General features: G+C 37.1%; 1 protein-coding gene across 5 annotated transcripts in view; it reads left to right on the forward strand.

Annotated features, from left to right (window-relative positions):
- EML4 (EMAP like 4) overlaps nucleotides 1-16,806 on the forward strand; it is a 166,107-nt gene that overhangs the window by 94,754 nt on the left and 54,547 nt on the right. For 3 of the 5 annotated variants that reach the window (XM_054061252.1, XM_054061254.1, XM_054061253.1), the window contains exons 3-5: nucleotides 5,939-6,068; nucleotides 11,897-12,070; nucleotides 14,184-14,312. In XM_054061252.1, coding sequence (XP_053917227.1) covers nucleotides 5,939-6,068; nucleotides 11,897-12,070; nucleotides 14,184-14,312 — 433 coding nt within the window. The remainder of the gene's footprint in view (nucleotides 1-5,938; nucleotides 6,069-11,896; nucleotides 12,071-14,183; nucleotides 14,313-16,806) is intronic. The other 2 variants (XM_054061255.1, XM_054061256.1) reach the window with 1 other exon arrangement.

Consider the following 16,806-nt stretch of genomic DNA (forward strand, 5'->3'; position numbering starts at 1 on the left):
GAAAGTTCAATTTTTTTAACTTTTGTAACCTGATAATCTTGTTCATTGTAGAAGATATTCAGAGCATTGTAGAGGAGTGCTTTTCAGTTGTGGTGATAAGTTCTTATTATTTTTCCTTATGCTTATTACAAGTTTGGATCTGTTTTGTGCATTTGTGTGCTTTTTTAGAACAGTGTGGGCAAATTTTCTTGAGCAATACTCTACTGTTCTCTGTGATGCTTCCTAAACTAAGAATTGCAGTGTTGGAAGAGTTAAATAGTGCCACTAACTTTTTCAAATAAAAACTAGCTTGTTTATAACACTTGATTTGCCCTTTCATCACTGTTTGCCAGTGTATATTGTTTTATTACACTATTGTTAAAATTTTATTTCCTCTGCTTGGGTATAGCTCATTTGGCAGTTGGTTGAGTAAGTAGATGGTGCCTCTGAGAAAGCATAGCAAAAGAATAAGAAGGTAGGAAGGGAGGAGGAAATGGGCTATGTTGTTTGAATAAGCTGTTGACTGTCCCTCACTAAGGAAATCTTCAGTTTTCCTAGGTAGTAGGTTTTAAAAGACCTGCCCCAAAAGCCAAGCATCAGAGCAGTGGTATGGCTTCCCTAGACTGTTAAGAGCACGACACCTGAAAAACTAGTTTTATGTCTTTAGGAGGATCAGTTATAGTTAGAAACGCATATGTTGACAGTAAGACACTAGTTATAAAAAGTATGTAGGAAATCTCTAAATAAATATTCAATTACTCTTAATGTTGTAGTTAATTGATCTGCATATTGGGAGACATTCACTTGCATCTCAAGATGTTTATGCTTTAGCTATACATTCTCAAACAGTTGCATATTAGCATACTTCTATTCAGTTAATTCTTTTACTAGGAAATGACAAATAATTTAATAGCCAGTTGTAGGTTAAGTTTTGTGAAATTTGGCATCAGTTAAAAAAACCCCAAAACTGTAAAAAGCATCTGATTTTTTTCCCTGCTAGTTCTAATTGTCGTAAGAATAAGTATGTCAAAACTCAAATTTGTCTTAAAATTGGATTACTAAACAAAATGCAGTATAACCCATCAGTACTGAACTGAATCATTTTTTTCCTGATTTATGTTAGTCGTTATTTGAGAGCTAGTATCTCACTGTGACCTGTAACATTTGTTCGCATGATAGAAGAGACTATTTTTTCTACTTTAAGAAGTCTCAATCAGAATTTGACTCTTATTATGCAAGTGAAACAGCTGAATAAAACAAAATGCTGAAGAATATTTTCCCCTACCCTTTGGAATACACTATTTGGTTTTGAAAAAAGTTTTAGCCAGTCCCAAGCTATTTCTTTGCCAGCATCTTCCATGAGCTTGACAAGCTTTGAAACTTTGGAAGCAAAGCAGTGACTACAGTTAGTTGCTTTGATACAATGTATTATAACATTTTGGAGTAAGTTTAGGGTTTTTCATAATTCCTAGTTCATTTTTTATGTCTTTATTTTAGGAAGGAAGTGCATATAAAGTCTTATGTTCTGCTACACTTAGAACTATTTCAGTGTGTTTTTCTGCTGCTCATCTATATGGGTTCTCTGGTGATTAATAGTGTGGATGAGCACACACTCTATGCTTCTTTAGTAATAGTTGGGTTTCTGTCCTTCAAGCCATTAGTATTATTTGCACTAACCCCCTAGGCATCTAAGATATTTGAAATATAGAAACATTTGTCAAATTTTACTGGAAATGAGGTATTTAAAGGTTGTTGAATGACTTGGATACTGTAAGAAAAGGCAAGCTTAAAAAAAAACCCAGTATAACTAAATCCTATTTTTTTTTTTTTTGGTAACACAGAATTTGTTGAGTTTCTTGTTTTAAATCCACTTGAATGAAGTCCCCAGAGAAGTTATTTTAATGTAGCTGCAGCTACTTAATTTAAATTGAAATTACCTGAAGAAAAGGGTTTGGGTTTTCTTAGGAAGAAAGTCATTTTACCTGTCAGGATATCAGCACATACAAAGATGATATTAAGCAAATCATTGTTCAAGTTAACACAAGTAATACCATAATAAACTATATTTTAACATAAAGAACTGTAACTTTTGGGTTTGGGAAAAAAGAAGTGCATTACTAACTAATACTCATCTCTAGCTATCTTATATGTGTGTTTGGAAAGAAAACCTATCATGTTATCACAGGACACACATTTTCAAAACTTACCACTGTCTCTTACAGCTCAGCTTCATTTTTTCCCCAGTTAGCTAATCAAGGGTGATAAAGAGTTGGAAATAGATTCTTGGTTTATTCTAATCCTACTTATCTTTCATTCACACGCTTGCATACTTGACAGATGTTAATGAAATGCTTCTTTTGTGCTCAACAGAACCATTCTATGAAAATTATCAGAACAGAGATGAATCCTTTACCCATAAAAGACATTTTTTACCACTTTGATCTCTGACAATTTGGCTTTAATCCTGATCACTATACACTGGCTTTCATTTTATGTTGAGTTTATGTTCTGGCTTTTGTTCCAAACTAACAGATAAAGCTGAGTGCTATTCAGTCTGAAGAATTTCAGACTGTTTATATTTGCAGGTGATGTATGACATGATATTGGCAGAGATATGCAATACGAATGCTGGGAGAACTCTATTGTTTTAGTCTATTGATCTGGAATTTGTGTTCTGTGCTGCTTTGTCATTTTCCAGATCTCTGAAGCAAAGTTGCTTGGCAGCTGTGAAGTACTGTGTGCGGTGAAGAAGGTTACAGTGGTGTTATTTTTGACTTGAAAAGTGGTGTACAACTTTTGACTGTAGAGATTCCCTGGTTAAAAGTCGTGAAGAGAACTGCATGATTTGGAACTGGTGTGTCAGATTTTGACTCAGCTGGGAAGATCCTGGTTGTGTGTCTCTGACCCCATGGGCAGCCAGGCTTCACTGCTCCACTGCCTGGGATGTGTGCAGGGCTGAAACTTGCCCTTCCTTCTCACAACTTAAAATTTAAACACATTTTATTTATATATAATTGCAGATTAACTGAATTTTAATTTTTCCCCTTGAAAAATAGGTATTTCAAAGGTCACTTTTTAATATCTGGTTAAAATTAAATATAGAGAGTCTGTAACAGGGCTTGTTTCTTAGGGATGTTGGGTTTGGGGATTTGAGTGAGATTTTTTCTTTTTCCCCACTTCGTTTTTGTTGTTTTTTTTTTTTAAATTGTGTTGCACATTGATTGTGTCATAAAGACTTTGTTCTGTGCTGTAAGAAATTGTGATATATCTTTGCTACTCAAAAATCTGTCAGTGCAGTTTTTTCTAGATCTTGATATTTCAGCCTGTCTCTAAGTGTTTTGATCAAGAAATGAATGATTCAAGAGATCTAGATTATGTGTAGTTGATTCAAAAACTTTTATCTCAGATTTAATTTTGCATGCCACATGTTGAAATTAGGAAGTGCTCTGCAGATCTATCATCAACATCCACTTTACTGAAAAACAAATAAGCCCAAACCTGCCATATGGCTCCTTTTTTATTATTATTTTTGCATTCATCATGTGGAGCAGAGCACATTCCTGTCATGAGTATACAGTTTTGTCCTTGGGCATAAGCAGGAACTAACATTTTTCATACCTAGTAGGGGAAGTTAGTCTAGACACCTTCAGTGAACAAAATAGCAATGTGCCCCTTGCTTGAGAAAAGTGAGCAATTCTTTTCTCCTCATCTTATTAAGTTCCTGTACCCTGTCTGTAGTACCACTGTTCTTTATAATTTCCACTGAATGCTTTCCTCTCCGTACTGAGAATTACGTCTATTATGTCTCCTGATTCACAGTTCTGGAAAGCCCTGCTAGTGCTGGATGGAGAGGCATTGATCTAATACGATGAGCAGACAGAGATGCTAAGGTCGTATGCAGTTCAAGAGTGAATCATTGGCCTTGATATTATGCATCTCCACAAAGAAGATGATTTACTTTGCCACAGAAAATAAAAGAAGCTAATTTATAGGCTTCTAATACCAAAAGTGCTTTTTAAGCCTATGTGCTTTTGTTCTTGCATCTAAATTACACAGGGGGATAAAAATCTCTTGAGCTTTAGAGGTTTTGTACAGTATATTAACTTCTAAAATAAAAATCGGTATTCCAAATGTGGATGTAGCAAATCGAACAGTTTACAAGAAGTACCAGATGGAAGGAATCGTGCTAAGTTTATTTATGCAGAGTTTAGGAAGAAAAACAATGATCTTTGCAGTGTTCCTGTATTCGGACATGTCTTTACTTTCTTCAGATTTCTTTTATTCTTATTTCTGCCCAGGATGTTCTACATGCACCTTTTGGCTTTCCTGATCTGAATTTCAGATGTGGTCACATGCCACTTGATGCGTTTGAAGCAGTGTATGGTTAGTGTAGGTCAGCCCATTTCTGCTTTCGTCCAAATAGTTCTGAAATCTAATATTCCTTTGATAGCTATCTCTTGGGTGTAAAATACTTGTTTAAAACAAGAATTAATTTTCCTCTCAGCCCTCCTGATAGAGCTGTGATGTGGCCAATGGTGTTGTTCAAACAGTGCATCTGCGCGAGGTTGCCCTCACTATGCCAGGCAGTCGATTGTCTCTGACTGCTTTTCTATTCCTCACTTTTATATTCCATGTGAGGCCTCATGCCTTATCTATCTCACACTATTCCAAGCCTGCCATGAGCACAGACCTGTTATTTTCCTGTCAGTCCTGTCCTTGGTGCTTGTTGCTGAAGTCGGAATGGCTCGACATCATGACCCCATGAGGTGCCTTTAACAACTGGCTTTCTGTGAAGTGGGGATGTAGCACAGAGATGGAGTCAAAAGTGACCGCTGATTTTTGAATGCTTAATGTGAGATTAGCTGAGAGATTTTTTCAGGGCATGTAATGCTTCAGAAGGGAATAGTACTTGGGAGGAGAGGGCAAAACTTTTGTCTGAGTAAGACCTTAGAAATAAGAAGGGCACACAAAAAAAAAGGAGAGGCACATAGAAAAGGAGAGACGTACAATCAGTGGGAAAGGGTGAAATGTCAGGTTCAAATGAAATGCCTTGTATTTCACTGACTGTCTGTGGCAAAGACAGGTCCGAGAGCTGATTGCCAGGCTAGCATTCAGCTCTTTAAATAGAAGAGCCTTCATTCCCCCTCTGTTCTTCCCCACCCCCACTCCCATCTTCCTTGCAATCCCCTCCCACATTCACTGCATAGTTTCAAACTTCTGTAGTGAGTGAAGTGGACATCTGACAGACAACAGCCTTCTTCACATATACTGTCTTGATTCATCCCTGGAGGGAGGCTGTAGTGTTTGCTTGATGTGGCAGATGTTCTATGGAGTGAAGTATATCAGAAACTTAGTAACTATACCATAGTGCATATACTCAAAGGTCAATACCTTTTTATATGGAAGGAGCAGCTGAAAACAAGCTGAAAAACTTGATTTTTGAAGCCTTAGTGTCACAACCCTTAAATATCTTAATAATTCCTTCAGTAATAATTATTTTCAGCAACTTCTTTGACCTTTAGTGAAAAACAATTGTATTGAAAGTAACAAACCTCATGTGGTGTTATCTGAGCTGTGATGGTTTTGAACAGCGGAGGTGGAATAATCAGATTTGGTGTCCCACAGCTGTTTGAGCTAACCAGCTTCTCAAGGCTAGCTATAATCTAATTGTCCTGTGGATCACAACTGGAAAGAGATGTGGCATGTTGCTAAATAAAAGCACTTGCTGACAGCATGGCAGTAGAGAAGCTGACCCCTACCAGAACATATTCTTGCCTGTCTTAGTGTCACGGGTCTCCCATCTCCAGCTGCTTAAGTTAAGGCTTTCGTGAGTATATATCACTGGATATAGACTAGATGGTTGTTCTGAATGCTGGGTTTGCCCCTGTGTGATACCAGATCCACATCTGGGAACTTTTGGTTGTTAAACCTTGTGTTCTTCAATGTTGTTTTTTCCTAGGTCAGCCAAGCCTCCGAGAAGCTATCTCGATGTCCTGTATAACTAATGGGAGTACAGGAAGCAGGAAAACAAGCCACGGTTCATCTGTTTCTATTGCTAGAAAAGAAACTCTTTCATCTGCTGCAAAAAGGTACCGACTTGTTATTAAAATTGAAATTGCATTTTTTTTTAAAAACAGATAGAGCAAGAGTTTGACTTTTGCCCCTGCATGACCCTTATCAGAACTTCCTGAAGGGTCAAATAAAGGCTCAAATAAACTTTGGAGATGTACCATATTGCTGGGCTGCTTAAAGCAGTGTTCTAGAAAGAATTCATAAATTGAGAGTATTTCTATAGTGTATAATGTCCAAAATGCATTATCCCTAAGGAAAAGAACAGACAAATGTATTTCCGGTACAAACGGATAATTTTTCCTTCTGGTATTCATCAGTGTCTTTATTTTTTTCCGAGGAAATCAAAGGACAAAACTGACTTCATTATCTGGAGTGTAAATAGTAGGCAACAGCATAACAGCTATGAAACAACAGTGAATTGTGTGTAAGATAAAGGTTTACATTTTTGTGTAGAAAATCTTAACCCAAAATATGGCTACTTATGAAGTCTTTATGAAGAATATATGTATCAGATCTCACATTTATAGTAATAGCACTGAGTATTTGTAAGTTAAATGAGCTGAATAAGTAGAGTTTTTTTCCTGCAGGTAATGATTTTGACTGCATACAGTAAGCAAAGCATTTGTATAACTACTTTCTTTTCTGAGTCTGTTAGGTATTGGTTGCATGGCTGCTTTAATCAGTAGATTTTGCAGCTTTTCGTTTTTGTTGGGAAGAACAGGCTGCCAGATGTAGCCACAGAGCAGAGAAGAATGTATAAATGTGTTAAATTGTGAACAAATTCTTGGCCTCTGTAGAGTACTCTTGGTAACTCCAGTGGCTGGTTTATCTTCTGCTGTGGATGTAAATACTGTACTGTACAACAAGACAGGGAAGTGATATATTTCAGGGAATAAAAATGCTGCATGCAAATATAAACTGTAGGAGAACAAACCAGAAAATGCTTTAGTGCATTTGGAATTTGGAAAACAAGGGTAATGCCTCGCTCTTTCCTCTTCTCCATTGTGTAGCATTGTATATCTTTCTTTTTATTGAATCCTTATGTTTACTTTTCAACAGTAAATCAGAAAGTGATTACGGTATGTCTCTGTCTGCTAGTGACAGGCAGTGGGACAAAAGGCATTCCTGCAGGAAGGTATTTCTTAGTTAGCACTTTTCCATTAATCTTACCCATGTGGTCATTAGCACATTGATGAGAGCCAGTCCGGTTCGTGTGGTGTTCAGCTTGTGTTTGTGCTGAATCACCTTCTTGATTCATTGGCTATTCGACATTTGACTGCAGAAGAGCAGAGTGGAGTGGCCAGCACGACTTTCATCTGAGTTAATGTCTTTAAAAGGAGACCTGGGTAGACCAAAAGAAGAAAACCTTAATATGCAGAGGGCAGCGTTCCCCAGACTCCCAAACACCTGTCCAGGGGAGGTTTTGATGCTTCCAACGCATCTGAAGATATGACACCCTTCATCAGGTCTTGTTTTAGGAAGGCTGAAGTCGCCCCTTTGGTTATGTTTTCAGCAGGTCCTTTGTCATGGTTTAGCCGCACACAGCCAAATTTTTGGAACTAAAACTGTGCAGTTGAGCCTCCAAAATTCCCCCCCACACCTCCCAGGGAAAGGGGAGAGGGAAATGAGAAGAAGACTTGCGGGTTGGAAACTAAAACTGCAGCTTTAATGAAATAACAACAACAACAATAATAATGATAATGATGATGTAATAAAATATATTAGATTGCACCCCCAACCCTCGATGACTGTATATCAGAGCAGAATTGGGAGAAGGGATCCACATCTGGGAGGGAGCTGGACTCAGACATTGCACTAAGGAATGGGCAGATCTGGGATGAGCAACAACCAGACAGACAACATCCTCACTGGACATCGGCCATTGTAGAAGAGAATGAGACCCTCGTGATCTCTGAAGTTTGTACTGAGTATGACGTATATGGGATGGAATACTCTGCTGGTCAGTTTAGGCTCCCTCCTTGCAGGTGTAGCCCCTTTTTTTCCACCAGCTTGAGGATGGCCTTGATTAAGTACAAGCATTGGCCTTTCTGCATAGCAATGCCCTGAGTTATCACTTTTAGAGAACACTGTTTCAAAAACCTGCAGTTAGCTTTCAGAAAAATGAAGTTAATTGGAGTGAGTTAGTCACAAAACTGACTCTAATTTAGCTCAAACCATAACATCCTTTCACTCTCCTATCTTTTATATGCTCTCCCATTAAATTTGTTTGATATTTGGAGGAAAATAAACTTGCCCTTTCTTAAAATAGACGAGGAGCTCAGGGACATGGTTTAGTGGCAGATAGGAATGGTTGGACTTGATGATCTTTTCCAACCTTGTGATTGTATGTTTCTGTGAAAATTATGGACGCAAGAAAGGTTAAAAGATAATTTCAGATCTTGGGTTTTGTGGCTATGGTTTTTTAAAACAGCAAAACTATTCAGTGCCGAGTAGTGTTCCTAGTCAAAGATATAAATGAATGTCAGTAGTATTTCCCATTTCCTTAACGTCAGGGTAAACATGTCTGTTTCTAAGATTATTGCCACAGTGAATAGGAAGGAGATTATCAGTTGGTCATGGGATGCCCATTTGTCCAGGCTTTTATTCAGGCTGGAGGTTGAACTGGTGCAGCAGGTGGACATGGTCATCTGTTGATGTAGAATTACACTTCAGTTACCAAACAGCCCCTATAGCTTGCCTATAGCTTTTCATGTTCTAAATATAAGTGGTCATACATTGCCACAAATAAGAGAAGGCCTTCTTGTGTCCAAACTGTTATTTTTGTTGAAGGCTCTGTTGGGGCTCTGGCCTCTGTAGACCTGTCATCTCTTGAGAATTTCTTCTATTTCATTTTCTGGACTGTTTAATCTTTGTTCTATCAACTTGAACACTGTGACCATGGAAATGATTTGGTGGCTCAGTAGTTGCACAGCAGCAGCGTATCTCATTTCAACAAAGATATGCTAGAATACTAGCTGTTGCTTAAACCAGAGTTCAGGAACATACCATGAACAACAGGTAGATGGTGTCCTTTTGACAGAGATGAAGTCATGTACATATTGGGAAAATTTTCACCCTGTAGTCTGGAACTGACTTGTGATAGAGGTGTTGAAACACTTTAGAACGAAAAACAGGCTGTGTACCTTGTACTCTCACTAGAGTTGGGAACAGGTTTGTACTTTGTACTGCATATGACTGTCACAAAGATCATTTTCCTTAAGACTAAACATTTTTCTGAGAACAGCTCCTGGGTAAGAATAGTCTCCAGAAAGACTAACCTCTGCAGTACTGCTGATGTGTTGTGATCCAAAGGATGAAACACTGTGTTAAGTGAAATTAGAGAATTAGAAACAGATAGTAATAGAGCTCCAGTGATTCCATGCAGATCGAAGAAATGCCTCATCAAGCTGGGATTTGGAAAGAATTTTTGGATGCTTTAAACGATTCCTTCCCAAAATAATTAGTCTTTAGAAACCCAGAAGAAAAGGTACTGTTGTTGTTTTGGTTTCAGTTGTCGCACAAGTCCTAATTCAAGAGGTGTTAGTGTACTGAAAGATGCTCTGTAATAGCAGTCATAATTAAGCTGAAGACTTTAACAGGACAGAGCAAAACAAATAAATTCGGCACAGAGATATTCAGTACCAAGGCTGTCACATATCTGCATAATTTCACATTAAAATGACAGGCATAAAAAAGAAGGCTGCTTGCATTCTGGTGGTTGATAAAAGCACTGTGTTGGAACCTAAGGAGTACCTTGTGCTGCAGTTCAGGGAAACCAGTCATTCCGTGACTTCCTGGCTCAACAGAGAAGGTAAGGAGTGAACCTAATGGCAAAGGTGTGAAATGGATAGTCCACAACTGTCAAGCTCAGTGAAGTCATTGAAGAGATTCTCACACTGAACCTGTGATTTCTAGGAGATGGATCAGAGGAGCTAAATGAATTTGGGTAAGAACACAGAAAATATGATCACAAATTGATAAGTTGATGATAGTGCTGCTGTCAGCAGGTGGCATTCACCTGAGCATGCTGGAAGAACACAGAGAATTGCAGGATTGCTGCTGTGTCATTGTAAACAGAAAAAGTATGGGAAAAGAGACTGCAGGTAGTGACTAGCTCTTTTATACCACGGTCAGAGTCAGAACATGGTGCCAGACGAGCCATTGTTCTGACCAAGTAGGAATAATCTTTGTTGATTGCAAGCTGTAGTTACGGAAGTCATTGTGTTTATACATTCTTTTTTCACTTCCATTTCTCATCTCTTTTACTATTATCAGGAGTGTGAAGAGCCCTTTCTATTTTTTCACCCATTTTTCTGAAAAGAAATTGTAATCTTGATGGATTATATTTGCATTTTTAACTAGTTAATATGGTTTATAGAAGAAATCCCGAGTGATCCTTATAAATGTATTTTGAGTTTTAGATTATTTTTCATGTTTTGACCTGTTCTTCAATGCTTCTTTGAAAGCATTTAGAGAAGTTGAACTTATATAAGCGTTGAGGGCTTTGTCTTGGTGGTAGGTGATATACTTTAATTGAAATAATGAAACAATAATGAATGCTACATTAAAATGCAGGAGCCCATTTTAATTAATTTATTTTTAATATTATCTTACTGTTCTACATCATTCTGTGGTGAAAGAGAAATGGAAACATCAATAAATAAGAATATACAAGAGGTTGGGGCAGGGAGTGGAAATGGTGTGCGGGAGTAGAAATCTGGATTCTTTCCTTCATAAAGATGCTGTTTCTTTTTTACCTTGCAGATTACTTTGAAACTAAGAGAAAAATAATTCTTTTTCCTATTTTAGCTGATGTTTGTGTCTTGCTTTGTTTATTCACAGTGAGAGGAAATTTATCTTGGAAGATTTTTTTTAATCTTAAAAAAAAGGCTTTATGGTACAGAATACTCTTCTCTTCCAGGTCCTGCTACTGTTTGTGTGATTCAGTATATTGCAACGCATGCTATTTTATACAAGAGCCTTTTAATCACTCTTTCAGTTTACTTAATGGACCTTTGGTTAGATCTGTGATGAATTTAAACTTGTTAATAACATATTTAAAGCTATTTCAAATGTTAACCTAATAAATGCAGCACCATGAAAACAAAGATGAACTATTCCAAGCTTTCGTTTACTGAAGGCATTAAAGAAGTGGCAAGACAGTCTGATGGTAGTGGACTACAGAACAAAACAGCTATGAGTTCTCAGAGGTGATTTCCTTTAACCCGTGGTGCAGCCAAGGAGAGCCCAGGCGATCAGCAATGGCATTTTGCTCCTCCGGTGACAGCATGAAGCTAAGCAGTACCATGCACATCCAGAAATACAGAGAGAGCTATAGCTTCATGGCAGGCTTAAGCTAATCAGAGATAGCGCAAGTCACACGCCGGCCTTTCGCTTGTGCTGAAAGGCTGGCAGCACGGTAAGGTAGTCAGTGAGCTGCGCTAGAGGATGATTTTTTTCTGAAGGACGGCGGACTTGCAATGTGTCGACTTGTGTCAGCTTTGAATGCTGTAGAAGGAATGCTGTCCTGCAAATAAAGGACATACACTAGTCAAAATTTTCATTTTAAAATCAGAATAAACATCGTGCAATTATCTTGTGTAAATAAGTAAATAACCTTACATGCTTCTCTCTCCTTTTTGATTTTTGGAGCTTATGAATGAATCTTATTTTAGCAAAACACTAACCTGAAAAGAGTAAGTAATCAAAGCATTCTTTCCATGATTATATATAATAAGTTGTGACATGCTTCCCATCTTCTCGCAGAGGGCATTTTCTCCCACCTTTTTAATTTGTTTGCTTGTTCTCTTTTTTTCCCTCCTCTGTGTTATACTTTATTTTGCAGCGGTACAGAAAAAAAGAAGGAAAAACCTCCAGGACAGAAAGAAAAAAAAGAGGACTCTCATTCTAATGATCAAAGTCCACAAACTCAAGCATCACCTTCTCCCCAGCCCTCCTCACAGACTCTCCAAACACACAGGCAAACTCAAGAAAGCAAGAGTTCTGCTCCAACTAAAAGGTTTTCACAGTACCACAGTACAGAACTAGACAATTACTGTGATGATACTGAGTTCATATTGGACAACAAGTCATGTGAAATAGCTCCAATTTCATGAGCATGATTGAATGTTTGATCTTTTTTTTTGCGCTAGAGTAGGTGCATTTAATATGCATAACTGCAGAGCAAATATCTAAAAAATGCAATTTTTCTCTCAGTAATTTTTTTTAAGATTGCAAAGGGGTTTTTTGCTCTCTGTTATTGAAATCCCAATATGGTAAAGTTAGATTACTTTTAATCAGTCATTATTCGAAAATATATAACAATGACTCTGATTTGGTTTTCCTCCAAATACACCCCGCAGGTTTTAGCTGTCATAGCTGAATTGTGGACTGTATTGCAAAATGTGCAAACATGGCCATTTACTGCATTGCATTTGTTAAATACTGGTATTGTTACAAATTTTCCTTTTGGAGTTTTTCTTCTCAAATTATTATATAAAGTGACTGCAATTTTGACTTTTTTGTCACCTGCCCCCTTTTTTATTCCTACTAGGTTGCAGGATGGTTTGTGTCACTTTTTTTTATGATTCCTTACATGAGTAGAGTTCTGGTTTTACACTCAAATCATAGAACTGCTAGACTTGAGTGAACATAAAAGTTTATTTAGGATTGCCTCTGTCTTCCTGCTCATTTTAGTGGGATTTAGGCACAGATTTTTTTCTTTTTAATGGCTTTTTCAAGTCAAATTAAATAGATTTTAAGATTTGGGGGATTATTTCTGAGTTTCAAAACTGTGCAGATCACTTGGTGTGGTTTTGGTGTGGCTTTTTTTTTTTCTTTAGTTCATTGTCACCTTATTGTTTTTCAAAGTATGATATTTTCTTTTACTATTTGGCATTTAGGAAGCTGAAACAAGCTCTTAAATAAGTGGAATTTGTTACTCTGAAATTTACTGTGGTTCACAAGATTGTTGTCTTGCATTGCTCGAATTCACAGCGCTAATAAATATTTAAACTTTCACTTGACTGATGCATGTTGTAACACTCATAAAGGCTCTGTCTCCGTGTCTTGCACAAACTCTTAAGTTGTCTGAAGCTGAACTTGTGGCCTGTTGTTCTCCTGCCTGGTATCTTGCTGTAAAGATGTTTGTCTGAAGTCTTGTTTACTAATCTTTTGCAATGTGGGGAACAAAAATAAATCCTCTTTTTATTCTCTTAATGGTTTAACTTGATTGGATTAACTTGTTTGTCGCAGGACCTTTCAGCTTCTTGAGGTGCTGTGGAAGGAGCTTGGCATTTCTGAGGCTGCGGTTCAGGACTTACTTCTGCAAAAGTATTTCTGACGGGATGAAGTATAATACTGTTAGCAGGACATATGCAGGCGCTAAATCAGCTGGTTAAAGAATAATTTGGGCTAGATGTTTTCCGTGATTAAGATGTGTGTGAGATTAATGAACTAGTGACTGCAAAACCTGCGGGTTCCCATTAGCGTAAATTGGCTACAATAAGATAGCTGAAATAGTATATCAGAATTCATGGATTTAATCATCTGTAGTATTGGGCCAAACCCAGCATGTCTTATTTGTGCAAGAAGTTTGCAGGCATTTGTTTCAAAAAGGTTAAAGTCATTAATGTGGTTTAGAATGTGCCATCTGCAAAACAGCCATATGAAACTGTAATCTGAGCACTTTTCTGCCTCAAAAATTGATGTGTTGAAGCTGGAAAACACTTAATCAGGGAAAAGAAATTCTACTTTTATTTGTTACCTTCTCAAGTGATTTTTTTTTTAATAATTCTTTAAGGCTAATATACGTTAGCCTCATTTATTTCCACTTTTGTAATTTATTAGCGATATAGTAATGAAGTATAGACTTGTTTTGTTCAAGTCTATATAAGAGCACTCAGAATTAGAAAGGAATGGATAAAACATTTGGCAACTGTCTTGCTCAATTGTTTTCATTCATCCAGTTAGAACTTTTTGACTAATCTTTTTTTCCTGTTTCATGCTTCAGCTTGAGGGAAGACCTAGCTCTGCTTTTGTCTTCTGCTGCTTGATCTGTCAGTTGCATACCAGTTCCAGTTATCATTACCTTATTATCTTGTCACTGTAAAATATATTTTTGTTTCTTCTAGCATAAAGAAATCCTTGACTGCTGAAAAACCTCACAGTGCTTGGGACAGTTCAGATGACAGTCGTAACAAGCTGCTGAGAGTAGCATCAACATCTAAATTAATATCAAAAGTAGCAAAGAATGCAGACAAGTACGTATCAGTTCGGTACATAAAAGAAAGTGAATTTTAGAGTCAAAATGTTATGAAATTGTATCATTTTAGTGAACTTATGTATATATATGCTAAGATCACTTGTGTCTTCATTTTTAGCGGGAGTAATTACTGGCCTAACCTGGCAACATGATGCTCCAGGGGCCTATGGAATCTTGGAATTATTATAAAATATGAATGCATGATTTGAGTGTAAATATGTTTTAATGTAGTTTTAATGTAAGTATGTTTTAATGTGGGTTAGTGGAATTATTCAAGATTTATGGCATAATGCCACTGTTGTGAAGCTTTCAGACATTTTTTTTCCTAATGAAAACTGATTTGAAAATGCTAGTTTATTTCCCTGAAGGTAATTTACTGCATTTGACATAATATGTATGTTTCTAAAGCAGACTGTAATAATAAGAACGTATTTCTGATTTCAGGTGGGTCTCTCAAATTAACTGTTTAACAGGTTCCTGACTAGAGGTCCTATATAATAGGCAATGATCTTTTCAGCTTCACCTGCAGTAGGTGATGTGCTGTAGCCTGTTGTTGCCCTCATGCTCTTCTTCAGCAGCAGGTTTTCTCAGTTTGTGGCCTCCAGTGGAGGCCTTGCCAAGGATGAACAGCCCAGAGTACTTGCTTCTGTTCCTGTCAGAATAGGGACAAGAGTTTGTGTATTGCTGTTAACTCCGCATTGTTGTCCCCTGTTGTGACCCACTTCTCAATACTCTTTGCCAATTGGGCTTCCCAATTTTTATTCACATACTTACTTTCTTTTTTTGATTTTTTTTTTAAATTTTGCTGAATTTGTTGAAATTGTTGTGTTGACCTTTTGTCTGACCCCTCTCCTATTTGCTGAGATCCTCCCAGCGTGCTGGCAGCTTCTCCCAGATTGATGTCATCTGCAGATTTCATACATCTGCACATTAATCTTCATTCAAATAGCCATTAACTATTCCGAGGCAGAACTACCTGAAAACCCCTCCCATTATGACAAATAAAACTCTTAAGAACTTTTAATTTCCAGTCTTTCTAAGATCACGTCCATAGTGCTTTCTGTAGCTTGCATATAAGACTAGTTGTCAAATAGATGCTTAAAATCAAGACTGGTGTAAGTACATTCCTTCTTTCCAAGGAATGGGAAGAACAAAAACATCTTAAATTAATCTTGGGTGTGGATATCAGCACATTTACTGAAAGCTTTAGATTGAAGAGGTCTGCAGAACAGTGAAGTGCTGTGTGTGAGGGATTATGGACTAGATATTTTGCAAGTATTTATTTTCCTTTTATAATCGGTTTGCACTGTTGGAATTTAAAAGCCCTTTGGCAATTTAGATTGTAGCTAGATATTATTTTGGAATGAAAAAACATCTCTTGATTTCTACTTATAAAGCTTCTGTTCCTGATTTTTGTTATGCTACTAAAGTATCTTTCACAATGTGGTATATACTTCAAATTTGCTCATAATAATAAAATTTGCTTTTATTGACATTTTCTGTACTGATTTAGGCATGGTCAAAAAATTGTTTCTTTTTCCTGTGATTCTTCTTATTTTCTAAAAGACTTTAAATGCTGTCCTCCTACAGTCTCTGATGTAGAAAAAAGAAATTGGATATATAACAAAAGAATGGGCAATGAAAGATTAAGATTAATTGTTGTTGGAGAAAGTTGTCTGTTCACAGCTTGATGCTGTTATATCTTAAACTACTAAATAAAATTTCAAACTTTATCAATTGTAGACCATCATATGATTGAAGACTGGGTATTGTATTATTTGTATATCTTATTCTTGTGCTCAGATTTACAATAAAAACAGTGTTTGCATTCAAGAGCACAAATCAGTACTCATTTTTTTACATCCTCTGTGCCCAGTTTCTAAAATACTTGGTTGGTATTGCGCAAAGGCAAATTGTTAAATTGCATTTATCATTTCCAGTTAAGAAACGTTGGCCTGATCTGCCTGAAGTTACATGATTGTTGTGCAAGGGAATAGAACTCAGCCCCTAATGTGGGCCCCAGGATAGAAATGTTTTACATATACTTTGAGCTACCAGTCGAGGACATGAACTTTGTTTAGTAAGCTCAGTCTTTAAGCCAGAACTGAGCTGTAAATTAGTCTGATAAAGCCATAAGTAAGGGGGTTCCCATGGCAGTCCATCACTCAATGTTTTTCAGGCAAAACTGGAAATCCAGTTTTAATTATTCATTTGGTAATAGGTGATTCTACCAATAGCCAGAGATTACTTTCCTCATGCATGTACTTCACCCTTTGTATCTGTTACTCCTGCTAAAAATACTGTATGCTCCACATGCCTTCCTGCTGAATTTCAAATGAATTCAAGAGGGTGTTCTATGCAGTACTTTCACCCATCAAGGAGCATTCTGTAGCTCTGATGCTGGAAATTAATAGTTCTTATTTCTTCACAAGAAAAGAGAGGATTTTGTGAGTAGTTCATTCCTGGTTCTGGCGAAGAAAGATATCTCAACT

The sequence above is a fragment of the Cuculus canorus genome, chromosome 3 (assembly GCF_017976375.1).
Source record: "Cuculus canorus isolate bCucCan1 chromosome 3, bCucCan1.pri, whole genome shotgun sequence".
NCBI classification, from domain to species: domain Eukaryota; kingdom Metazoa; phylum Chordata; class Aves; order Cuculiformes; family Cuculidae; genus Cuculus; species Cuculus canorus.